General features: G+C 39.3%; 2 protein-coding genes across 2 annotated transcripts; one reads left to right on the top strand and one right to left on the bottom strand.

Moving 5' to 3' along the window:
* Nucleotides 1-165: 165 nt before the first annotated feature.
* LOC108597364 (PRADC1-like protein) lies at nucleotides 166-1,453 on the top strand. The gene is made up of 2 exons (XM_017983888.2): nucleotides 166-535; nucleotides 599-1,453. Exons 1-2 carry the CDS (start codon nucleotides 243-245, stop codon nucleotides 891-893), a joined length of 588 nt encoding a protein of 195 aa, XP_017839377.1. The 5' UTR covers nucleotides 166-242; the 3' UTR covers nucleotides 894-1,453.
* On the bottom strand, nucleotides 1,279-3,721 carry LOC108597363. The gene is made up of 3 exons (XM_017983887.2): nucleotides 3,394-3,721; nucleotides 2,573-2,730; nucleotides 1,279-2,513 (listed from the first exon to the last, which is right to left on the bottom strand). The coding sequence occupies exons 1-3, from the start codon at nucleotides 3,526-3,528 to the stop codon at nucleotides 1,484-1,486; spliced, it is 1,323 nt and encodes a 440-aa protein (XP_017839376.1). The 5' UTR covers nucleotides 3,529-3,721; the 3' UTR covers nucleotides 1,279-1,483.
* Nucleotides 3,722-27,029: the final 23,308 nt, after the last annotated feature.

Here is a 27,029-nt window from a genome sequence, read left to right as displayed (position 1 = left end):
TTTATTGCCTCTCTCTCACTCTCTCAAATTTTATTACCGTTCAAAGTCCATTTATGTTTATCTATGCTTTGCGCGTATTCGCACCACTGTTTGCCAATCAGAGTGTTGCCACACATTCTGTAACCGCCTTGCCACTTTGCAATTTTGCATTAAGTTGGCATTTCGCAGAGCGTAAGCTAATATTGCAATGCGATTTTACTTGTTTTGAACAACAATTACTATGCGCTAGTTATGTGCCCAAAATGTTTATTGCTTTGGTAGTAATTGCCATAACACTGAGCCAATGCACAGCAACCGCTACAATTCACATGCCCGTGACCACACAGGATATAATCGCAGGTGACGTGTTCTTTGAAATCATCTCGCCGCAAGATCTTGAATACACCTATCGACTGAGACCGGCAAAAGACTTTGGTGTCTCGTTCAACCAGAAGCTAGAGAGTGTGCCACTAGTGTTAGCCGATCCACCAGGCGCTTGCCAGAAATTGCGCAATGGTCGTGAGATGCTCGGCAGCATTGCGCTCATGGACAGAGGGTAAGCAGACGTGAAGCGTGGCCAAAGATATTTCTTATCAGATTTGTCATTTGGCATTTGCAGTGAGTGCTCGTTTCTTACGAAAACGTTGCATGCCGAAGCCGCCGGCGCAATTGGCGCCATCATCACTGAGTACAACTCCAATTCGCCGGAGTTTGAGCACTACATCGAGATGATACACGACAAGTCAAACCGCGATGCACAGATACCTGCCGGCTTTCTATTGGGACGCAATGGCCTGATTATACGCAGCACATTGCAACGACTTAAGCGTGTGCACGCTCTAATCAACATACCTGTGAACCTGACCTTCACCCCGCCATCCAAAATCAACCATCCGCCTTGGCTGGGCTGGTGAGAGACTGTGGCAAGAGAATGTTTCCTTCAAAGAGAACCAAAGTGCATACTTAGTCAGAGCGCTTTAATTGATCTTTAAGCACTGCTCCGTATTATGTTAGTCGTCTATATAAGCTGCAAACCTTAGTTAAACGTGGGTAAGCAAAAAGTCTTAGGGCAGCTAAAGCTGTTTGTCATTTTTATAAATTTAATAATTGAACTGCATTGTTAGCACATTTAATTTTGTTGTTGTCTAAGCATATATTTAATTGGTATTATTTTTCAAGAAATGTAAATTGTAATTGGGAGTAATGGTTTGCAGCTGCTAGGAACAGGAAAAAAAAAAACAAAACTGTAACTGAACTGAATTTAAGTAGTTAAATTATAAACAAATGAAACAAAAGCGATTCCAAAACGAAAGCAACAACTGCTATTTAATTTGGTATTAATTATTAAACAATTAACTGTAGCATAAACATAAACACACAAATAGGTTCACAATACACACACAGATCTATAACTAAACAGCTTAGCTAAAACACAAATCAAGCCAAGAATTGTAAATAAAAGAAAACTAAATCAAATACTTTTAAAGCTATTTAAGTAATGCCACTAGAACTTGCCCAATGCGCTGAGATTGAGGCACATGCCCAGGGTGAGCACCACAATGGTGACCACAAGTATGGCAAAGCATAGATAGTTCGACTGAATGGGCATGCGGAACAGCTTGGCGGACATGTCCAGCGAAGAGGCGAACAGCAGCGTCGAATTGAGATCCTCAGCGGACGTATTGTGATAGACAAAAGGACGCACACGTATCTGATGTCCATTGGCCTGTGCATTCTGGCAAACGCGCGTTACGGAGCCGGCAATAAAAAAGGGCAGCAGACCCAAGAACAACCACAGCATGACATTGGCTATGTTAAGCAGCACCAGCTTCAAGGCACAATAATGAAAGTCGAAGTCTTTGAAAAGATAAATCAAGCCGGCAAAGGCATACGACAGATTCATAACAATCAAAAAACAAACAGGCACCGAGACATGCTGATTAAGCCGCTCCAGCAGCTTGCGAAACTCGAGTATCTCACGCATCCAGTCCAGCGAATCGATGGAGTGCATCAGCAGCTTGTGCGACAGCGTTTCCAAATGCACGCGCAGCAAGTAGCACTCAATATAGTAGCTGCTAAGTACAATAATCTCCACCAGATCCTGCAGCAAAATTGTGCAGAGCAAAGCAATGCGCATGGACAGCTCCCAGTCGCGCAGCACTTCGGCCAGCCAGGCAACCTTAATGATCTGTGCCGGCTGCATAATAACCACACAGCAGGCATAGCCAAAGAGCAGCACGAATAGCGTCAAAGCCACGCCCAGATAAAGCCAAAGCATGCGGCACAGTCGCTTCGGCTTGGCGGACAGCAGAAAGACGCGCTCGATGAGATTCTGCAGCTGCTCATGCTCAATTACCTTGCAGACCAGCACGGCGGAAACAAAGCTCAGCAAATTGAGCACGCTGGGCACCACATAGCCAAAGAGCAGCTCACCAATGGTGTTGCTAACCGTTGCAGCACTTGCAGCACCACAAACATCTGAGCCATTCTTCGTTGGATGTATATCACGATAACTGGTAAATCCACGATCGCCACTAAAAGTATTAATCTGCTGTTTAATGTGTTTATTATTTGCTAGGCAACTCATACGCACCGATAGCCGCACATATAGCGCAGCACATAGCCTAGGAGTAGCACACAGAGCACCATTAGAGCCTGGACATAGCTGCAGCAGGCGCGTACATTGCTCATGTCCGTGGAAATGGGATTGAGACCAACTACAGTTAGTATGGCTACATATGGGCGCAAAAACTGGGGAAATACCGAAGTTAGAGTGATTAAAAAAATATAATAACAATAAACCTCAAGCAGTCGATAAAGTCTGGTAACAATCTATAAAAATTAAATTGCTTATTTATTTTATAGACAAATTTAATTTTTTTTAAATATATTTAATTGCTAAGCCTTTAGATTATTATTTTTTTTTTACTATTTTTGTTTTTTAAATATGTAAATACTATTAAAAGATGTAATAATCGAGCTAAGCAAGTGTGATTAATATTTATTTTTTTTACATTTTAATTTCTTTTTTTATGTTGCTTACAGCATGTTATTTTTTTATTTTGTTTTTTAATTGTTCAAACCTTGCTAGTTTTACATAAAAGATAAACATTTTATCGTGCGAAGCAAGTGTGATTAAAAAATGTAATAAAAACAAACAGTAGGCACACAATAAAGCGCAAGCTATAAATATTAAGCTCTTAAGTAGCTCTCTAATGTTGATTTTAATTTAATTTTTATTATTTTATTTTAGCAAGTGTTGGAAAAATTAAACACAAATTAGTTCGTACATTTGCTAGCAAAGATTTGTAAGTAATATTTAAATAGAAACATTTTATCGAGCGCGCACTGTAGCAGAAACTTCCCTAATACTGGCATTATTTACTTTCCGCTAGTTTTCACGTTGACACGTACCTTACGTTTGCAGTAGCCCAGCAACGCCGAGGTGGGTTCATGTTCGCCCGGCTGCTGCAGTTCGTCATTTAAGGCGGCGGCACCATTTAAGCGATTGATGAAACAAAAAGAACTATCCGCATTATTACGATACATGACCAATGGCGAGACAAAGAAGTTTTTACTGTTTGCTTTACGAAATGCACACGCACACACACATAACGCGACAATGACAGTGAGACGCTACAGCTGACTCCAGATAGCTTTGTATGTATGTGTGTGGGATCGCACAGCAGCAGCAGCAGCAGCGTTGGCGTCGCAGCAGTAACTGACTGAGCGTGCAAAAAAGAAAAACTTACGATCGGCTCGTGTAGCCAGGATGATGAGGCGGCGGATGTGGCGCGACTGCGACTGCGATTGCTGCTCCACAGCTGCGTTGTTGACGACGAGCCGCTGCATTGCTCAGCTGTTGCTGTCGTCGTCGCCGTCGTCGTTGCTGGTTCAGTTGTAGCTGCGGCTGCTGTCATCAATTGCTGTTGTTTATATACACATAACGGTAAATTGAATAAATTGAAACTCAAGCCGCTGGGCTGAGCGTCCGAAGCTTTTCCTGGCTTGCTCTGCTCTGCTCAAGCTCTCACTCTCCCCATTAAGCTTTACATACACACACACACACACACCGATGCACACACGAGGCACGAGCTCTCACGTCGTAAACATATTCACTCTGCCGTTGGGCCCGTTATCATTGAATTTTATCTTGATTCTAAAAAATATCGCTGTCGTCTGCTTGCTGTTGCTGCTGTGCACCTGTTACAGTTTAGATAGGAATCAGCATGTTATCCACTATCTCAACTCATATCAAACACACAGAACACACACACACACACACACACAGTCAAATAAATGTAAATTGTTTTGTTTGCTCGCGATCTGCGATCTTAATTTGTAAATCAACACAGATTTAATGCTATTGCTTTTGCTATTGTTATCTGCATAACTGTCTGTATGTAAACATTTTTGTGTTTGCTCTCTCTCTCTCCCTCAAGAGCAATGTAATATGACCGACCATTGGGCCCAGCAGCAGCGCCGATAACCTCGGGCATCGCCTTAAGAATTGCAAGCTTTGTTTTGATGCGCTACAATTGGTGTGCAGTCTTATTAATTCATTTATTTGTTTATTTTGAAATTAGATTTTTAGCTTCTTTAATAAGCAAGAGTATATTATGTATTGTAGTATACTTAACTACTGTTATAGAAATAAGTTGTTCATTTAAAAAAACGCTTTATTTTAATATAGATTTACATATTGTTAAGCAGATGTATAGTTTTTTAGTACAACTTGTTGCTCTACAAGTTGAGCAGTCATATTGATGCATAAAAGTTTGTGCATTTTTAAATATTAATATGCATTTAATCAACAAATATATATTTTCAATAAGCTAAAAATAAGTATCAAGCCCTATTTTTAAAATACATATGTAGTGTACTATATGTTAAATGCATTTAATTAAATTAAATTAGTTTATAAATATATATTTTTAAATAAATGTAACATTATGCTCTGAAAATATTTTAAATAAATATTTGAATATAAATATATAATGCATTAACTAAGCGAATATATATTTTTGTAGTTTTTAACAGCTAAATCAATTATAAATTTTCTGAAATTTGTAGCTATATTTTTAATAATCTATTCTTATTTGTTTTTTATATTTTTTAAATTTGTAGTTATGTTTTTAATAATCTATTCTTATTTGTTATTGTTCATTTTAGAGTGTTCTTATAAAAAATTATATTATAAACTATTTTATTATAAAATTATATCCAAATTTTATGTTGGAGCTGTTTGGCAAGTGTAGCGCATTGGTGTTGTCATAAGCAGCGCACTAAATCAAATTTGAATCGCGGTCAGCGTTTACTGTTATCTTTAATGAAACGCAAATTGACACTCAAATTAGCGTTTTTCTGCTCTTATTGCTCACTCGTCGCTTTAGCACGCTCTTTCTGCTTGCTGCGCGATCGTTTAGAACTCAAAGCGGAGAGATGACTGGCGTGACGTGAAAACAAAAAACAAATAAATCTGGGGACGTCAATAAAGTATTGAAATTGATGTACGTAGTAATTAAGTGAAATTAAAGACAAGTGCTTAAAACTTTTTGTGTGTTTGTGTGAAATGTTGTCGAACAATGTTTTTGCATGCCGCAGACGCAGTTGAAGCCGCAGTTGACGTTGACATGCGCTCAGGCTGGGGAGGGGAGGTGAGGGGCTGGGCTATGGGGTCACTCATGTAAATTAGCTGCGTTGTCAAATAATGCTGATTTGTTGTTGGTTCGTTGGCAGCACTAATAAAAGCAAAGTTCCCATGCCACAGGCCCATGCATAGTACGAATAGCATTCAAATTTATACCATACCCAACAGCCCCGCCCCCCGCTTGACCAACCCCCTCGTTGACCAAACTGTCCGATGCTGTCAATTGACGCATATCTCTCTTGTAACTCGAATCGAGTTTGACGTGCTGCTGCTGCTTTTTTGTTTAAAAATCAAATCAAATATTACGAGAAAATTTCAATGTGGTTAAATGCATTGCAAATTTTAAGCATCAAGCCCCAAGCCCCACTCAACACTGAATTGCTAGCCAAAAGCTTCAGCAGCCAGAGCCCGGAACTGTGGCAAACTTTGCTTTGATTTGTGACAGGTTGTTCCGGTTTTCAAGCTTGAAATCTTCAGCACAACTTTATGCAGAGCTAATGAATTAATACTTAAGGCATTAATAAAGTTAAATGTTGCTTAAATAAAATTTAGTGTATACGCTTTAATTGTTTAAACTGCGGCACAGCTATTGACACATATTGAGTATTTTAAAGTTTTAATACGCACACGTATAAGGACAGCACGTCCTTAAAGATCAGAGAATGTTGCGACGTGTCAAGTGTCCGAAATTCAATTAGACTTCATTAGCATTAGCAGCCGGTGGCACTTAGTTGTTGTTGTTGCTGCTGCTGTTGTTGCTGCTGCCGTCTGGAGTCACCTTGTGGCCTGTGGCGTGCACAGATTTAACCGTTTACAGATTAGCATAAATGAGATCATTAAAATGCGCTTACGTTTGTGTGGGCGGCCAAGGCATAGGAGTTGCTGTCTATCTATGTATGTGTGGCTGTGTGTGTGTCTGTGTGTGTGTGTGCAATGGTTGTGATTTCCTTTTGCACGTAACAGACACAGGCTGCAAATTGAGTAAGCTGCTGCTGCTTTTGTTGCTGGGTTTGTGTCTTGGCTAAGCTGCTGCTACACTTCCATACGCTATTTAAAATTTGCATAATTATTGTTGTCATCCTTAACATAAATGCTTAATATAGCAACTAGTTGGTACTACTTTTGCTGCTTTTTAAGGCACTCAACTAACTAAATGGCTTAGTCGCACTTTTAAGCTAGAAGCAGGAAAACTAAAGCGACTGTTAGTTCAACGACTTGAAAATAGTTTTGAAAACATTGAAGACGTAACCGCTAAGCAACACTCTATTTATTTATTTATGCTGCAGCAACAAGCAATATTATTTAATTATATTTTAATTGTACTTACTTAGAATTAATTCTAGAGTACAATGATATAGCCCGAGCAGCTAAAGCCTAAAATATTTAATTAAAAGCAATAAAGCAGCGCAACAATTTGATTAAAAGCTAAAATATAAACTAGTAAATACATAACGATAAACTATAGTTATAATAAATAAGTTGTTATTCAATTTTGTGTAGCAAACTTACAAACATTTTGCTATGTAAAGTACTGACAATTTATTTAATTTATTTTTGCTTGCTACGGCACTAAAAAAAATTACTTTTAATTTTGTGCAACAAAGTTGAAACATTTTTCGTTAACTGCAGTCAGTAAAATGTGTAATGTCTAGTCAAGTTAATTGAACTGTCATATTCATATACCTGTTGCTATTTAAAGTTTTTTGTTTGCAAATGTCATTGCCATTAAGTGAAGCAGGGGGCGGCGGCGGCGGCGCACACTTGTTTATTTGTAGCAAGTGTTACACGTGAGTTAAAGTGGGCGGACAGCACTCGCACCCCTTTTTGGTTACGACCCTGACCCCGTCGTCGTGCCGCTGTCAAAACGAGCTAATTTTGATGATATCCAGAGGCGAACAGACAGACGCTGCTGAGTTTTGGTTCATTTTGAGAGCAATTGCTGGCAATGGAGCAGGCGGCGGCGGCGCCACCATTGGGATGCACTAAAAGCCTGTCGTTGCCTGCAAATTGAATCAGTTGTGTACTGTGTCCAGTTGGTGTGTGTGGGTGTGTGTGTGTGTGTGTGCCTGTTGGGGGCGGCGTGCGCGTCTCTCATGAAATGTGACCGCAATTGCGGTTCGTTAGCTGCATTTCAGCTAGTACCATTGGCTAGGCATTGGGATTGGGCTTTCGGGCACTTGGCCATGGCCATTTTTGCATGCAGGCCAGGCAGGTGAAAGCTGAGGCTGCCAGCCAACGGTTTGCTGTGCACAATGCAAATGCATTGTGCTTAAGTGGTCAGCTGACCAAAAGCACTCCGACCATGCGGTGTTTAGCGCTGTTTTGTTGCTCCAGCCCAGCCCCTTTAATATAACCCGACAAGCTTTATTATTTACGACAAACTGCAAGCATTTTCACGGCACTTAACGCCAATTAGCGCACACACACACACACACACCTGTAGCTATAGCTTGGCTGCTGCTTTGTCTGGGATTTGTTCGAAGCTGCAGCTAATTATGGCCAAAAGTACGAAACGCACATCCGTCTAAGCACGCACAGAAAAGCACAAAAACTTGCCAAATTCTATGCCACGCCTGCCTAACTAACCCATACACAAAGCCCACCCCCATCCCCTACCTCTGGCTGACTTTTCAACGCAACACATACGTGACAAGCATTTGATATGAGCGGCCAGCTGCCTGCGAATTTAAAGCAGCCTCCAAATCTTTAGTTGGCTGTCGCCAAGCTCTCGCCCACACTCTCTCCCCCACTCCCTCTCTCTCTCACACTCTGCCCACATTAGCGTTTTGACCTTCTCATGCCACACGAGTGTTCAAATGAGTTGTTAGAATCCCAGAGCAGCTTTCATTTCTTTCTTTCTTTTTTTGCAGGCGCACATCCGCAGACTGTTGCGTGCTGCCTTTGCCTGTGTGTGTGTGTGTGTGTGTGTGTGTGCGTGGGTGTGTGTGCTTAGCTTTTGTTGGCTAGCTAAATATTGTTAGGCAAAGTAAACGCTGCTGTAGACATTGGCAAGCGACCGAGCGCAATCTGTGGCCAGTGGCGTAGTTTTCCTATTTCAGCTTGGGTGTGTGTGTGTGTGTGTGTGTGTGTGTGAGGGGGCTGGAATTTAGACAGGTGCAAAATTAAAAGCAAATACGTTTGGGTATGAAATAGATTTGAAACTAAGCTAGAAATTGCAGCAATAATTGTTCAATGCTATAAATAAATTAAAAATGTTTACTACAGATCTTAATTTGTTGAATTAAATATCAAACTTAGATACAAAAATGTTTGTTTACTTAAAAAGTGTATAAATGTGCTATAAATAAAATTGTTCAGACATAATAATAATTTATGAAATTTTGTATTTTTTCAATTTTGAATTGTTTGAGCTTAACAATATATTATATTTAAATCATAAACAAGTCTGAAATTGCTTAGAATGGTAGTAATTGTAGCTATAATTACTCTATGACTGCTAAAAAGGTTAAGACATAAATGCAAATTTTTTAAAATGTTATTTTGCTTAACTAAATTTTGCTTAAAAATGTTTAAACATTATCAATTTTTTCAAATATTATTTTGCTTAACTAAATTTGTTTAAAAATGTTTAAGCATTAAAATGATTTCATTTAACTAAATTTGTTTAAAAATGCTCTAAGCCAATTAATATTAACAAGTTTGCTTTACAACGTTTTTAGACTTAAACAATTTAAATGTATTTTAATTTTTTGTTTTATGCCAGCGCTTAGTTCATTTATTTCCAACGCTTTTACTAGTCACTAAAATAGTTACCCCAATGCAATTTGATGTTCGCTTTTTTATGCTGCTTTAAATTTTTAGCTCAAACCCCCCTCTGCGCCACACCTGTGGCTGCCACTTGGGCACACACACGCCCACACACACACAGCCTATTACCGTGCCTGAAATACAATGCCTTCGACATTTAAGTCGTCATCCTGACACGCTTGCTGCCATTTATGAGGAATTTCCTAACAGTTTCCTTTTTATTTTTTAACAATCTTTGCTGCTGAAACAGTAGCTGGGCGCATGGCTTAGTCCTTGCTGCATGTGCAGCCACAGACATCGAGGTATATAGTATATACTTATATATGCTATCACAGATTTTTGGTAGTTGCAACCTGGCCCGACAGCTGGTCTTGACTTTGCGGCGTTCGCTGTTGACGCAACTTGCTCATTAATTTTTTACGCTTAATGTGTTTTTATAATGATTTTTAAATTGCTTCTCAGATTTCTCAGCCCACAAGCCCCACGACAAAATAAAAATACACAAATTTTGTGTATTTTTGGCTTTTTAACAGTGTGCAATAATTTCTGTGGCCTCGTTTTCTGTCTGGCATAAGCAAAATTTAAGCGCGTTCTCTCTTTGAACGTCAAAAGTCAAAAAGCAGCTCATTAAGGACCCATGTGGTTGACTCTCGCTGTATGTGTGTGTGTGTGTGGGGTGTGTATATGCATATTTGTTTGCGGCATAAAAACATAAAGCAATTCAATAATTAAAATGCAATAAAATAGCATCGAGTAAAATTTCTCAGTAATGAGAATTTGAATTTTAAACGATTTCAAATTTGAATAACATGTCTTATCCTTATGTTATAACATATATGCTCATTACACAAACATATTAATAAGAAATATAATCAATCAGCATACAATTTATATACATAAATTACTCATACGCCACATTGACGCCAATCAGCTGCACATAAGTTACTATGAATTAAATATTTATGCACCTTTTAAAAAATTTTTTAAATATGTAAGCGCATATATATTGCTATATTTATTTATTTATAGCTCATAGCTAATGCAGGCTGTCATACAACATTTTAAAGCTGCTTTTAAATAAAATATAGCAAAGTCTTGTTTGTTAATTTTAAATAAAATGTTATAGATTGTCAATTGGAATGCTAGCGACTCAGCGATACTTTTATATATGGCAACTGTTTGATAAGCACGGCTTTGTCACACGCACTCTCGTATGTAAAGCAAGCGCATTACGTATACGACGCATTGTCGTTGTGTGCGCTTTTTGGGGCCAGCTTGCCACTTCTTTGCAGCACCAGCAGCAGCAGCAGCAGCAACGTTTTGTCTGACTGACAAATTTAATTACTGCTGACTGCATCTGTGTGTGTGTGTCAGCCTGTTTGGCTCTCTCTCTCTCTCTCGTTCTCTGGCTGCTGCCTGTTGTTTGCATCGTTACTGATAGGGCAACAAGGCCTCGGAGAACTTTGGCCATTTTGGTGTCCAGGGCAGTGAAGTCACTTCATTTGATGCGTCAATCAGCACAATCAAAAACTGCAGCCATGAAAATCAATTAAAAAGCCGTTGACATGCCGCCCAAGTTGATGCAGGACACAGCAGCAGCAGCAGGACACAGATCCCAATAGCAGCCAGTAGCTGAGGACTCTCTGGCTGACTGGCTGGCTGGCTGGCTGGACTGGACTGGACTGGACTGGCAAGCATGGATTTCTGGATTGTAACAGCTTCAGCCGTTGGACATTGCCTGTCAACAAAGTTGAACGCTTTGCAATTGACGCTGCCCGGATTAACATTTATATTTCAGTCAACTGCTTTTTTGCTTGCTCCTTGCCTCTATGTGCGATGTGAAGTGTGTGGATGTAGATTCATTTGAAATGCAAATGCCCTTATAGCGGATATAACAAAACATTTGCAAAAAACAAATCAAAGGCCATTCAAGTCGAATATGCCGGCGTCACGATTTGTCGTCGCCAGGTGACGTCAGCATGTTGCATAGTTAATTGGCGACACGCTGAGTTGCACAAATATACATAAAGCGCAAATAGCCGACGCCACTTAATAAATGAATTGTCATTGAGGCGTGTGGCAATAAACAAAAAGAAAACCCAAACGACAAATATAAATAAACGGCATTTAACACTCTGCCCAAAAAAAAAAAACGAACGAAACAAAAAATGCAAACGAAATAAATGCTGCCATGTAATTGTGGGCGTTGCCTAAAGAACTGAATGAATGAGTGACGGACTGACTGACTGACTGGCTGAGCCTACGAGTCAAGCGAGCTGCCTGCTGAGCTGGCCCAGGGCTAACTGACAGTTACCCACCGAGCACTGAGGCGTCACTTTATCTGCTTTTCAGGCACACACACACACACACCACTTGTCATGCACATACACACACACACACACACACACAAGTATGCTGCAATGCAAGCTGCAACTGTTGCAAGTACATTTAAAGTTAGACTTTAGTTTGCTCTATAAAACAAGTTACTAGATTTTTAATTAACAACTGCACGTGCTTAAAAATTAAAAGATTTAGCAATTTGCATTTGTTTGGTTGTAAGTTTGTTAAACTTTTGTTAACTATGATATGAAAAAGAAAAGTACAAAATTCACAACTATGCATCAATATATAGAAATAAAAGACTAATAAAGAAATATATAATATACGTATATACAATAAAGTCAAGAATTGCTTAAAGTATAAAGAAAAGTAATTAAAAAGAATATTTATATCGATTGACTATGAGCAATAAATAAGTCTGCGGTTGTAATAATAAAAAGTATACATACGTATACTTAATAAATTTTTCAAACAACACATTAAAAAAAATTGGTATATGAAACAAATTATAGAAACAAATTTAAAGCGAGTTAAAACATTTTAGACAATAAAAATTAATTATAAACAAAGGTATATAAAACAAATTATAGAAACATATCTAAAGCGAGCTAAAACATTTTAGACAAAATAAGGAATAATTTACAGTTAGAGTTAGAGCTTAAATTGATTTTTAATTTTATTTCATTCAAAACAAGCACTAAGGAGTTAAATTATATAAACTAAAAACAACAACTAATGCATGTTCAATCAATTTATAAAATTACAATGCTGCACTTAAGGCTAGCAAACTTTAACTTAAACTTAAATGATATTTAAAAAAAACTCAACAAACTAAACATTGACATGTGTAAATTGGCCAAGATTGTTGTTCATGGCTATTAAGCTATACATATGCCTAATTTATCAGAGCTTGTGTGTGTGTGTGTTGCAGTGTGTCTGCCCCAGTGGCATAGCAAGCGCTTTAAGACAGTTGCTGGTTGGGGCTTGGGGCTTGGGCGCTGCTGCCTCAACTGCTGCGTCAGCTGCAACTGATGACATTGTCCGACAGCAAGGCGCAGGCAAAAGCGTTGGCTATAAAAACGACTAACAAGCCTGACAGTCACTCAGCGTCAGTCAGCAGAGGCTGCAGAGCCTGCAGCCAGCCAGTACGTTGGGCAAATTAAAAGTTTGGCTCACACACACGCACGCACACACACATGGACACATGCACACTTGACACGTGCTTAGTCGTTTTCTTTTTTTTCGCGTTTGCTTTGCGGTTGTCTGAGTGCCGCTGGCTTTTAGCAGTTGGCAGCTCAGAATTTATGCGCGCAGGTCAAAAAAATGTCAAGCGGCGTGTAGTTGCATAAACTAAAAACTTGTTGCATACTTTGCGGAGCCAGTCTAGGAACGCTTTAAGTCGCAACAAATATTAAGTATACGTTAATGGCAAATGAAAAGTAAACAAATTTTTGAAAAATATGCACTGCTTGCTCAAGTTACTTTTGTCAACATTAACTTTTATTTGCAATAAAGATTTAAATACAAGCGCTAACTCAAATAAATTTTAAATAAACAAAATAACAAATTTAAATAAACAAAAATAAACTAGAACGTGTTGCCTCAAATGATGATATATATATAACATATATATAACGAATATAACAAATGTGTCTTCTAACATTTTTGTGCTCTACTTTTCATGAGAAGTTATTTATCAGCGATTGTTTCGCAGTTTGCGCTGCCAATCGCTGATGCAGCTGCTGCAGCAGCTCGGGATCCTGAATAATATTGCTCAGATACTCGCCAAAATTGCAGAGCAACTTGCAGATTGATTTCTTGGTGGCCAACAGCAGCTGCTGATGCGTAAGACAAAGTTGCAGCTCAAAGTGCTGCAGTCCATGCAACGTTCGAAACTTGCGCTGTCGCTCTTGCACATCATAGAGAGCGCGCTCCAGCTGCAGCAGCGTCCCCAAGATGCGCTCCAGATCGTATTGCAGCGAGCCGTACTTATCCAACACCAGCGAACGCACACAGATGCAAACCAGCGCCTGCATGAGCGGAATCAAAGGCTGCGCACAGTTCAGTTTGTAGTTGAGCTGCAGTAGCTGCTCGAAGCAAGCGAATTGCAGCAGCAACTGCTGCGGCCAAGTTTGCAGTTTTTTCAACAAAGGATCCCAGCAGCGTACGCTGTTGAGCAGCGTTGCACGCTGCGGCTTGCAGCAGCCACAGAGCGTGCAATGCGCAGGCGGCACTTGGATGTGCAGTGAGCGCATGTTGAGCTTTGGCAGCTTGGGGCAGACAGGCGGCGGCAGCTGCTGCGCTGGCAGACAGTCCTGCAGCTCGATTGTGAATTGCTGCAGTTTATGCAGCAGCAAATTGCGCAGCTTGTGCCAGTTGCTGGCGCGTTTGCGCACAAAGCCGTACAGCTCAAAGAGCTTGGCGCATTCGCTGCGCTGCGCGAGCGTAGCGCAAGACGTTGCCAGCAGCTGTTGCAAGCCCAGCCAGTTGTTGTTGCAGCGCAGCACATCGATAAGCGTCAACGCGCGTTCATGCATCAAATTGTAGCTGTGGCAAGTTGTGGCTGCTGCTGCTGGTTCAACTGCCAGCGGCAGCTGCTTGCGCATTATATGCAAATAAATGTTGCTGCTGCTTTGCAGTGATGCTGCCAGCAACATGTTGCAGTAGCACAGCAGCCCAAAGTGTTGCCAGCTGCTAAACATAAGATATGCGCAGCTGGGCAGCAAACTTGCCACACAGCTGCGCTTCACATTTTCGCAATGCAGCAAACTCAACGCTTGTGGCAGCGGCAGCGTTGGCTGCTGCTTGCTGCGAAATTGCGCGCGCAGAAAGTAGCAAAGCCCAAAGAACGCGCCACTCCAGCGCAGCTGCTGCTGCGCGCCGCAGCCTCCCAAGGCGCAGTCGCCCACATAGCTTAGATAAACATAATTGCTGCCAATGCACAGCAGCAGCAGCAGCAGCAACTGCGCGCACTTCAGCAACAGCCGCTCGCCTAGACGCGTCTGCCAGCGCTCATGTCGCATGTAAACTCGAAATTCTTGCTGACACAGCAGCGCGCCATACGCAGCCAGCAAACTGCAGAGTCCCAGCAGACACAGCCAACTGCGCCAGTCATACAAAGTGCAGCAGATCACTTGCCACACGCTCGTCCAGGGCTGCGCGCCATCAAATTGCGCGTACAACAGAAACGCAGCCAGCAGCTGAACTTGCAGCAAGTAGCACAAATAACTGGCATAGAGAAAACGCTGCTGCAACAGCGCACGCAGCTCGTCCGGTAGTTGCCACAACATTTGTAATCTATAAATATAGCGCATTATTTGTTTATTTTTTTATATATTTTTTTATAACACTCTCGCCAGTTGTAAATCAAATTTGAAGCTCTAAACAAATTTTTGTTTGCTTGCAGCTAAGTTTTTATTTTGTCGCCTGCTGCGCTGCGCTTTAATTTAATATTATTTATGTGCACTATATTTTTGTCGACGCTTGCAAAATATGCGCATATGTTGCATTATTTTTATTATTGCACACACATTTTTTAAACCTGGCATTGCATAATTTCAGCGCTTAATTAAAAAAAAGCGCAAAATAGAAAAACAAAACTAAGCTGGCGGCGGCGGCGGCCTTTTAAGCCAACTTTGCAAGCCTTGCTAGGTGTGAACTGCAAAAGGGGCAACGCTTAGACAAGTGCTGGGGGCTCCAAGTGTGTGTGTGTGTGTGTGTGTGTGTTTGGTTGGCTGCTGGGTGGGGCACTTAACCCGCTCGCTGACACATTTGTTTTCGTTGTTAGCTCGTTGCGTGGCGCCGTTTTTTTTTTTTTTTTTAACCATTTTTTGTTTAGCAACGTGAATTTTTCAACTGCTGTTTTGTGAGTTTCAAAAGGAAAGGTATGCAGGATATGTAAACAGAACTTTTAAACCAAAATACATAGGTAAACAAAATATTTGAAATGTTTGCAAATTTTAACAAGCATACGCACATGTTTTAAAATGATTTTGTTAAAAAATTAAATACAACTATTTAAGTAAATGTAACTAACGCATATCAATTTTATTGCATACATTTCACAGCTTCAATTTACTTAATTTATTTCAAGTAAATAATTTATTTAAATATTTTTTTAGGTTTATTCGCTTATTACACTTTCATATTTTATTTGAAGCATAAATTTTGCTTTAAATCATTTTAAGCGCAATTTGTTTACTAAACTTATTTTATTTGAAGTCTAAATATAATTTCAACTGGCAATTTTATTTATTTGCTTACCCTATTCAAAACAGCATGAAAATTTATTAAACGCCAATTTTAACTTCAGTAGTTTTATTTGTTTATTAATGGGCTTTTAATTTGACTTTCATTAATTTGACAGTACGAAAATAAAAAGCTTCAATTAAATGAGTTTTTTAAGCACTTTTAATATAAAATTTTTGCCTTTTCGCACTTTAATTTGCTGTGCTGCAGTTTCGAGCTTTGAAACATTTTATAGCGCAATGAATATTCGCATATTTGTATTTTGGAAATTGATTTGTTTTTCCACTTTTGGCTCTGGCTCTGTTGGGGTTTTTAGTTGTCAACAAAAATATCACTTGTTTGCACGGAAAATCTCAACCGATGTGTGTGCGTGTGTGTTGTGGGTGGTTGGGTGGCTTTGCTTGGCGCATCCATGACGCTGATAAAACGAAACAAAGCTTGCTTGCAAAAATAGCAAACGCGTGCGGAATTGAGCAATTTTTATGAATAGCAATAGTCGCAAATGGAGTCACAGAGTTAGCGAGAGGCACAAGGCATAAAAACTCAACCGCTTTTGGCCTCCTACACTTGCCATTTAGGCCTTTAGTTCATCTGTCATGCGTTGTTAGGGTTGCACAGCCACTGGGTGGGTGAGTGGCGCGGTGGTGCGGTGGGGTTTTGAGCACTTGACAGTTTGACGCCCCGTAATTCATGCCATGATGAACGCCAACTGTAAAACCCCTTGGCTTTCTGTTCTGTACTGTTCTCTACTTTTTTGTTTTTGCCTTTTATCATTTGCTGTTTTTTTTTTTTGTTTTTTGTCTGCTGACATTTTACTTGTGACATACGCCAAAAAGCAGCTACAGCTACAGCTAACAGCAGCTGCTATCAGTTAACATGGCTTTTGGTGTATTTTTCGCATTAAATATATTATCGTACTATTTATTATTTTTACAAAATGCTACTAATTCCATTAGCGCTGGCGCATCAAATTCAATTTTAGCAAATGAGCCGCACGAATGTAACAGAAAAATATTGCCAAAGAGTTGAGCGCTGCTCATAATTTATTACCTGCCTGCAGTCGGCCAACTTAATTATGCGCTTAACGCAATTATACGAAAGCGAAAAATCGAAAGCACAAAAAATTGCGCAAATGCCAAACGCAGTCTATAACCAAGCCAGAGAGCCAAGTTGTAATTGCTCTGGGCGAATATTAAATGCGCTTTTATGTTCAGCTTGTATTTAGAACTAGCACCACAATTATTATAGTTTTATGTCATAAGCAATGTATAAATAATAATTACAAGTTTATATTTTTAATGATTGTATATTAAGTTTGTATAAATTTATCAAAATATGTTTTGTCATTTAAGCCATAAGAATAAATAAATATTTAAAATTCATAGCTAATGATTATTAGAAACTTTTATTTTAATTGATGCAAACTCAACATAAACTCAACTTCGGTTTTAAATTTGTTATTAATATTTATTAATAATTATTTAAATTAATTATTATGTAATTATTTATTATTAAATTTTCACATATATAAGATATTAAAAGTAAATAAATATATAATAGAGTTATTAGTGTTAAATACTCTTCACGTTTTGTTCACCAAAATTGATAAATTATCAATACCAATCGAATTGAGCCCCATTAATTAATTTCTATATCTAACTATGCAGCTTGTTGCGCATAGAAAAGTAAATTATAAAATAAATATTAACAGACTGTCACGACTTAAGCATTCTGCTAACTTTTCAAAAAGTTTTCTGAAAATTTCTTGCTTACTTAACTTACTATAAATTTTGAATAACACAAGTTACAACAAACGCATTTACAAATTATATATCGTAGCTATAATACCCACACACAATTACCGTTATAGCCAAGGCAGACGTCGCGATACTGGCGACGTTTTTGCAAAATTTGCAGCCCATTCATAAAAGCTGATAATTGAGTCGACGGCGACGCGTGCAGCGCTGTTCCAAAAGCTGACCGCAGCCGAGCCATTTTTATTCAGCCGCGTTGTATGTATGTGTGTGTGTGTCAGTGTGTGCGTACCCAGCCCACATCGCTTTATACCTTTGCCCAATGTTGGCTGCAGCTGCAAGTTGAACTAATTTAATTAATTGAATTCATTTGGTGACGTTGCCAGTGACCAAAGCTCGACAACGTTTTACGCCGTCTGTCTGTCTGCCTGCCTGTGTGTGTGTGTGCTATGCGTATGTGTGTAACACCAAATTAACGGTGCAATTGTAGCCTACCACACACACACACACACACACATACTAACCCAGCACTCACTCCTTGCTGTAAGCCAACGTTTGTATGAAGCGTGAATGAGTGCATTTTTGGTTTCGGTTTTGAGGTTTTCCTGCAGTTTTTCAACGCCAGGTAATGTTTATAGAAAAAAGGTTTAATAAGCTGCATTAATAGAGCAATATACGTAGTTAGAATGTAGTGCAGTTAAAGTTTATTTCGAACCAGTGATTATTTATTTAAATTAGCTGAACTCTGCACAGTTCAGAAACAAAACAAACTGATTGAAAATCTCAATGCTAAATTAATAAAGTAAGAGTACAATTTTATTAAAAATATGTACATAAAAAGCAAACAATTAAAAACGTATTTAAAATAATTTATAAATAAAAAAACAGCTGTTATTTTGTATGTATTTTATTTGCATAATATTTATATTTTAATTAGTGCCTTATAATAATTATTTGTTACTTTTGTACGTACATACATATCTCTTTTTTATGCTATATAATTTTTTTAACTTGACAATCAACTTTTATTTTAGTTATCATACTGCCAGATTGTAATTAAATTATAATATACAAAGCTCTTAACACTAAAGCCAATGCTAACGATATAAAGCTGGTTCAACAATTATACAAATTATATGCTTAACTACATTGTAGCTATAACAAATTGATTTAACTGATTTAATGCTTAACATGCAATTTCCATTGCTTAATTTGTATAATTATTGATTGAGCTGCCAGCCTGGCTCTGGGTCTGGGCGCTAAGGCTAACAATGCCATCTATCAGCGACTGTTGTGCCATATAATTGCTGGCCATTACGATTTTAGCCGGGTTTTTGCGGATTTCATCCGCAATTGCGCTCTCTCTCTATCTGTCTGCCTGCAAATTTGCAATCAATAGACTAGACGCCATCGATAGCTACCTTTGCGGCCGCATTTCGAATTAGCGCTTCGCTGGCTAGCTATTCATACTACTGAGCCGCATGCAGCATGCAACATGCAACATTCGTATGCTAAGCTCTTTTCACTTTCCGCACTGCATGCGGGTGGCTTTAAAAAGGATACCCCGATCTCGTTCTCTGTTTTTTTGGTTAGTAGACTGTTTCACGCTTAGCGGCCCAGCTCTAACAAATTGTTTAAACAAAGTGCTCAGATACCCTTTTTATAAATCTGGAAATGCAAAAGCTATATGTAAGTCTTATGAGTGCTCTCAGTTTAGCAATTTAGTTGCTATTTCCAATTTTAGCAAGTTTTTAAAAAAAAAGCTATTTGTTATTTTGCATTTGAATTTTTACCATTTTGAAATTGATTATTGAAATTACGATCGACATCGGAAGATCATCGAAACTTGTAGTCTCATTAGCTTTGCACTTTTTTCTGGCAATTTTTACATCATTTCTAGAAACTAAATCTATAAATTTTTTCTCAGGAGATTACAGCTGCACTGATTGGCGGACTCCTAGACATTTCCATGAGCGCATGTGTAAAAGCAGATAAGCAGCTGAACCTCTCAGCTATTGATATCTCTGTCTTGCTTGCATGCTGCTTCCACTCAGAGCGCTTTAACTGCTGAGAGACTAAAACCAAGATGGCGGCGCTGCCTTAAATTACATTGGCGGCCTCTTAGACTTTTGTATGTGCGCATGTGTAAAAGCAGATAAGCAGTTGAGCTCATGCAGCTCTTGCTGTCTTTGTTCTGCTTGCCAAAGTCGACTGCGCTGCTTCCATGCATACGCTAATTCGCTTAGAGGGCTTTGATTTATGAGAGCGAAAAAACCAAGATGGCGGCGCTGCCTTGAATTACATTGGCGCATGTGTAAAAGCAGATAAACAGTTGAGCTCATGCAGCTTTTGGTATCTTTTTTTCGCTTGCTATGCTATTGATATTGAAATATACGCACTAATTAAATCCAGCCAGCTATAGAAATTAGCTTAATTGATAAGCCAAATAAAAGGTCGTAGATTAGTTAAACCATATTTATTGATTTAGCATTTTTCTCTTGTAATTTGTACGTAATCTTTAGCAAAATATTTTTCCACATCTAGCAAATTTTGCTTAGAAGTTTTTGGATTCCGAAAAATTTAAATAGAAGAAGGACAACAACCAATTATGAAAATATAAATGTTAAATATTCTTTTCTTGTGCATACAAAAATGATTATATTTTTGTTTGCAATATTTTTGTTTTCATAATTATATGTCTGTTACCACAGTATAAACTTGATTGAAATTCGTATTGCAATTACTTGGCATTGTGACGAAAAATATTTTTATTGTTATCAGCAAGGACACGTTAGCAGCGTGTGCCACAGGATGTTGTTGGCCCCCATGTAGAATCGCTGGCAATCAGCCGGCAGCAACCGCAGGCAATGATCAACCCAGCAACAGCAGCAGCCGCTGATGATGTCATCATGTGTACCCTTTTAAACAAGTAGGACTTGCTGCGTGTTGCTGTCGAAAATGTCTTTGTTATATTGTCAATGGGTAAATGCAACTGCCAATGCGAGAGCTCAATTTCAGTTAAAGCTAAAAATGATTTCAATGCAGCACGCACAACAAAAGCCGCCGCAGATATGTTGTCAATTATGTGTGTCTCTCTCACACGCGCTGTCGCTGTCTCTGTCTCTGTCTCGCTGTTAGAGACATGTGCCGGATATGTTGACTCTGTGATGCTTGCTGGTGATAACTGCAATTTCAATTGTTTAAGCAACTGGCACAAGCAATTGTTTGTTAACTAGATGACAATTTCAGTTGCTTTGAGCGAGAGCATTGCTTAAATAATTGCAAGCAGCAGCTTTTTAGGTACGCTTTGAATTTTTAATTGCATTTTTGTCTTGCAGCCGCTCTAATGAGCTCTGTGCCTTTGACATATGAACTTTATGCGAGCGTCGGCTGCAGTTTAACTCAGAAATGCAAAAGGAGAAGCAAAAGATTTGCATTTAGTGTCTGCTTTAGTTGGGAAACGCAATCGTAATCGCTTGGGGGGCATGGGTAAGCAACTGCTGCTTGGCATGTAAACATTGTAGTCTCTTGCCTTTTGCGGCTTTTGGTTGCAATTTATGAAGTTGCAGCCGTAATGCGCTTTTAACCTGCAGCAGCGTATGCTACGGCGGTGCTTGCGACTGACTCCAAGTAGCCCAAGCAACTGGCAGCCATTGCCAGTGTGCTTATTATGCCAAGCACGTGGGCCAAAACTAAACACTACACACACACACACACACAAACGAACACTAGGGGCATAAATAGCCACACACACACGCATAGCAAACATAAAATGTTACATGAGCGTTGCATGTGCTGTGCACAATAAATACGCGACTATGGGGCGTTCGCAAAAATAGGGTGGGGCATAGAGCTTGGTCAAGTAGTTGGCGCTGCTTAAAATTGCATGCATATAACAAACAGACGGACAGAAAGACAGACAGTCAGTTAGATACACACACACACACACACACACACTCGTACATTAATAACAAACATGCACTCAACCTCTTGCTCTGCCTCAGTGCTTTGGTTTCATTGGCACAATTAAAACTCAACGCTAAAATAAGCAAAACAACAACGAGAGAAAAAAGTTACACTCAACTGTGTGTGAAAGTGTTGCGCCTGAAAGTATGCACAAATATTTTGACAAAGCAAATATTTATCAACTTTATGCTGCTGCTGCTGACTTGGCCTTTGCATGCGATTAAAATAGACACTCGCACACATAGAGACAGACAGACAGACAGACACAAAGCCATAAAGTCAGGGTTGAAAGGCAGTGTTAGAAAGTCAAAGTCAAAGTTGTTTGTTTGTTTATTTGTTTGCTGTCTTGCACTATGACGTGAAAGCGCGTCGGGTATATCATAAATGCAATCAATTTAACATTTTTATAAAAATGTAAAATAGCTGCTAACTATAATAGATAAAATGCTAGAGCTATAAGCATGAAAAGTGAATTAACAAATGTATAAAATTATTTATTAATTGCAAATGATTTTGCTAACTATTTTTAGCTGCAATGCTTGCCTGTAGCGCATAGCGCATGCCTTGTGGCCGAACCTGGCAGCAACAATCTGCTCTTTGTTGTCATTCACACACACTGAGAGCGAGTGAAGTGCAAGGCACACGCTTGGACGAGTGTGTGCAAAAACCCAATAACCCAAAGCTCAAGGTGACAATGATGAAGACGTCGACGAGCTTAAGCCAGAACATATTGTGCACAGCAAAGAAAAAAAATAGAGAAAAGGATGCAAAGGACAGTTTGTCAGTCAGTCAGTCAGATAGTCAGTTAGTCAGTCAGCTTGTTTATTTGCGCTTGTTGCTTGCTGTTGTTGCCTTATTATTTTTTAGTGGCATCTACATGTGGCACAAAGCAGCTTCTATTCATTGTGGCACAATGAGCCCCAGAGACTGAGAGAGAGAGCGGGCGGCGGCATAGTAAGCCATTTATATGTTTATATGAGTAGCCTGTTGCTCTGATTTACCTAATCGGCCTTATGGCTGTGCAACTCGAGCCATTAGCGTTGCAAAGTGCAGAGCAGAGGTTAAGCGGTTGGGTTCGGTAGGGGTCACTTAGTCACATACGTTGGGTGCGAACATATCGCAGTTTGAAGGTTAGGAATTTGTTACGGAAGTCGCGGCAATTAGGTAAAACGTGGCGCATTAGTGCCTAAGAGCTTTTCACGTCTTGATTCGAATTTTACCTTCAGAGCCTAGAGACGAGCCGGTGGTCTGGGGAGGACTACGCCGATGTTGCAGCTTGTGTGGTGCAGCTTGCAAGCGGATGGAGCTGTGATTGCGCTTTGAGCTGAGTGACTGACTGGGGTACTGAGGGAGACACGATGGCTGCATGTTGAAATTTATGAGTGCATGATGTTCCGCTTGTATTGGCAGTGCTTCCAACTTGCATGAGGACATATGCAAAGGGCGGATGGGGTATGGTGCGGTGTGGTCTGTGCTGTGTGTATGATATGGTTATGGATGTGCGGCAACCATTAGTTGGCTGCTGCTCTGTGAAGTTATTTATTCCGTTTCTCCCAGGCGGCGTGACATTCTACGTTTAGCGAACAGTTGGGCGCCTTTTGCAGCTAGCAATTTTACTGCGGGCTCGAAGGTATAAAGCAGGTTTAACAATTTGTGGGGTATAGCAGTCGCAGCGATGTTGGTGATTTATTTAGTTAGGCGGGCTATGTGTGCAAAGATGATGAACTGGTAAGCGTGTGTGTCTGTGTGGGGTGTGTGGAGTTGTGTCTGGGTGATATACGTTGGTAAACTGGTTAGTTGGAGGGATTTCAGGCAGCGCGCCGGGGGAGATATCTTAATACGATTTTGAAATATTCATAATTCATTTTGCTTTGTTTTGTGCGTTCAACTTTTGCGGCGAGTCTAACGCTGTAGCTTTGAGTTGGATTATTGTGTTGTTTTTGCTGCTGTTGTTGTGTCAACTTTGTGTGTTCTTTGCGTGTTGGGCTGGGTTTGGACGTTATTAATGGAGCAAAAAGTTAGGAAATGCAGCACAAAGGCTTGAAAAGAGTATGAGTATGAACGAAGAATGCTACAACAGTGCGGGAGACTGAGAGAGAGAGAGAGAGAGAGAGAGAGAGAGAAAGAGATTGAGAGAGAGAGCGTAAGTAGTGACTGAGCGGCAGTTTAGTTGCTAACTGTAGAGTTAGCTCAAGCAGACCGCCAGCTCATCTACAATACTTAATAAATATTACAACTAAATTACAAAATAAGTTTGCTGCATCTCAAGCGTATACACGTCTAATTGATATTTATAGCTTAGGCTTTGATTAATGCTAATTGTTGCATGTAGCAGCTTTAGGCTGCGTCTACGCAGCTGCAATTGCAGCTGTTGCTGCCGCGAGGCCTTGCAACAGCAGCGGCAGCAGCAGCCGTGGCGTTTGTTAAACGCAACTCAAAAACAAAGCAAAGCAATAATTTCCAAAGTTCTGACGTTCCACTACCACTATCTACAATAATAAGCAAAAGCGTGGGCGGCATAGCTAAAGATGCACTTTGTTAAGCCTAAAGAACGTTAATGAATAATTAAATAAACTAAAACAGAAATATTATTAAGGAGCAGAATGCTGTTATTAAAGTTAGATGCCAAGAATTGCTGCTAAGATGTAATCAATTAAGTTGACGTCACTTTAAACTAAACTAAGTCTTATAACATTTTTGTTTTAAATTAAACTAACACTAACTTTGCAAAATATAGTCAGACTATTATGTTCAACAATTTTTAGAATACAAATAAAATGAAATACAAGACAAGCTCATTTATATTCCATATAAAAAATTAAATTATTGCTGTCCCAATTCATGTTAGTTTAGACATGGAAATTAGCAGCATTAAAACATAAATACAAAAGGGATTGCAAAAAGAATTAAAGACATTTATGATTGTTGATAATAAAATTACATCAAATTTGTTTGTTTGTAGCCAGCTATCCCTTGAATCCTAACATACTCTCTTAGCAATTCTTCTACGCAGCAAAGTGTGTAAAAAAATTTGCTGTGGTGCAAGGACTTTATAACCCCAACCAACTGGCTGCTGCACTTTGGCAATGGTCTGCAGTTAAATATGCATGAACATTCTATGCTCTATAAGAAAGCAACGCTCAATAGTCAAACAAGTGAACTTAGTTAACAACAAACTGAGTTTAGCTTTAACAATTAAAGCTGCAGCACTTTGCTAAAAAATTCAATTAATATTTTTTTGCAAGTGTAGCTCAAATTCGTTTTGCTTTCGGCTGACTAGAATATCTTATTTTAATATGGGCGCTTGGCCATTACTTTGCAGACTAAAAGCGCAGTAAAAAATTAAATAACACTTTGCTAGCTGCAGTAGCGACAGCCAAAGCAAATAATATGCATATTTAAAGATACATAGCATATATACAGCAAATACTACTTGATACCTGAAATAATTTTGTCGTTAGATTTATGGCCAGGCTAAGTCCGCGCGTCGCAGCAGGAGAAGAGTAAAAGTTAAAGGCAAGTCAGCAAGCTGTAGATAACTTTGCTCTAAGGCCTTTAGCTTAAGCCTTTGGCTGTCTGACAGTCGAGCAAATAATAATAATAATACTTGTGTAATAAGCATAATGCATGCTTCAGATTTCAGGCAAAAATTGTGCGTTAGCTCAGCGTTTTACATTTCTTTTCTTTTCTCTGCTGCTCAACGAGCTGAAGCTGACTGAAGTTTGTCTAAGTTATAAGCTATAGATTGTAGCTGCTGCTTTGCTACCTGCAGCTATCGCTGCTTGGGGGATTTATGTTGTGAAAAGTGAAACATAAGCACACTGTAGATTGCATCGGCTTTGCCCCACACACCCCAACCCCACCCCACACACATCTCATAGTTAAAGTTAAAGGCAACGACACGTGCCTTTTCATGAGGCAGCAGCATGAAGCAGCTAAGCAAGCCTCGCAATCTTTTAGTCCAGCTATACCTATCATATATATATATATGTATGTGTGTGCGCGTGTGTGTGTGTAGTTGAAATGAGCTCAAAAATGTTGATATCCGCTGCAATTGCCGGCAAAGCAGCAGCAGCAGCAGCAACCAACGGGGTTCATAAATCGCTGAACATGCGCTGGCGCAAATATTGCGGAAAGTGCTCAAAAATAAGTACGAAATCGACAATAAGCACAGGAAATAAGCATATACACAACCTTCTCATAAATACACTTCTCAATCTCACACTCACCCACACTCTCAATTTTATCCTCGCTGTATCTTTTTCATTTTCTTGAAATTAACTTTACAGCTGACGTTGATACAATCTTGAAGTTTTGCCAAATTATTGTATTTTAAATCGCGTTTTTAATAACAATGCATACTTCTTATGTACTAGTTACTCCTTGAATAAATTGCCAAATATTCTGCAGTTTTATTTATGCCGTAAATATTTGATTTAAAAGTGTTATTACATTTTCTAAGTACGAAAGTCTAAATAAAAATTTCCTGTTGTGTTTAAATGAGGGGTTTATATTATCGATCCGTGTTCCAGTAATTTCAGGTATCCAATGCTTTTTAGATATTAATACTAAAGTCAAAGAGGCCACCAATGTAATTTAGGGCAGCGCCGCCATCTTGGTCTTTTCGCTCTCAGAAATCAAAGCTCTCTGAGCGAATTAGAGTATGCATGGCAGCAGCGCAGTCGACTTTGGCAAGCAGAACAAAGACAGCAAGAGCTGCATGAGATCAAGTGCTTATCTGCTTTTACACATGCGCACATAGAAAAGTCAAAGAGGCCGCCAATGTAATTTAAGGCAGCGCCGCCATCTTGGTGTTTAGTGGCCAGTCGAGTGCAAAGCTGTGGGATGAAGCAGAGATGATCTTGTCAGCGAAGCCAGACAGAGAGTGATCAGATAGCGAAGGTTTTCATGTGCTGGGTCTTAGTCTGATTTACACATGCGCTCATGGAAATGTCGAGGAGGCCGCCAATCAGTGCAGCTGTAATCTCCTGAGAAAAAATTTATAGATTTAGTTGCTAGAAATTATGTAAAAACTGCCAGAAAAAGTGCAAAGCTAATGAGACTACAAGTTTGGATGATCTTCCGATATCGATCGTAATTTCTGCAATCAATTTCAAAAAGGTAAAAGTGCAAATGAAAAATAAAATATAGTTTCTTTCTAAAAAGTTACTAAAATTGCTAAAGAAAAATGAAAGTTTCCAGAAATAGCAAATAGAAATGCTAAACTTGCAGCACTGCCAACAACCAATCTCAAACAAATAGAAACACAATGGCAGTGACAGCTTAAATTCTAGTTGTACTAGCTGTAAAAAAAACTTATTACT

This window comes from Drosophila busckii, chromosome 2R (genome assembly GCF_011750605.1).
Source record: "Drosophila busckii strain San Diego stock center, stock number 13000-0081.31 chromosome 2R, ASM1175060v1, whole genome shotgun sequence".
Classification (NCBI taxonomy): domain Eukaryota; kingdom Metazoa; phylum Arthropoda; class Insecta; order Diptera; family Drosophilidae; genus Drosophila; species Drosophila busckii.
Note: the sequence above shows the minus strand (reverse complement) of the source record. Positions and strands in the feature narration are given on the sequence as shown.

Excerpts from the sequence above, each read along its gene's own strand:
- LOC108597364 (XM_017983888.2), top strand. The coding sequence starts at position 243 with ATGTTTATTGCTTTGGTAGTAATTGCCATAACACTGAGCCAATGCACA. Across the intron at positions 536-598 it reads ATTGCGCTCATGGACAGAGG|TGAGTGCTCGTTTCTTACGA; the intron begins GTAAGCAGACGT and ends TGGCATTTGCAG.
- LOC108597363 (XM_017983887.2), bottom strand. The coding sequence starts at position 3,528 with ATGTATCGTAATAATGCGGATAGTTCTTTTTGTTTCATCAATCGCTTA. Across the intron at positions 2,731-3,393 it reads TGGGCTACTGCAAACGTAAG|TTTTTGCGCCCATATGTAGC; the intron begins GTACGTGTCAAC and ends GTATTTCCCCAG. Across the intron at positions 2,514-2,572 it reads CGCTATATGTGCGGCTATCG|TGGCGATCGTGGATTTACCA; the intron begins GTGCGTATGAGT and ends TAATACTTTTAG.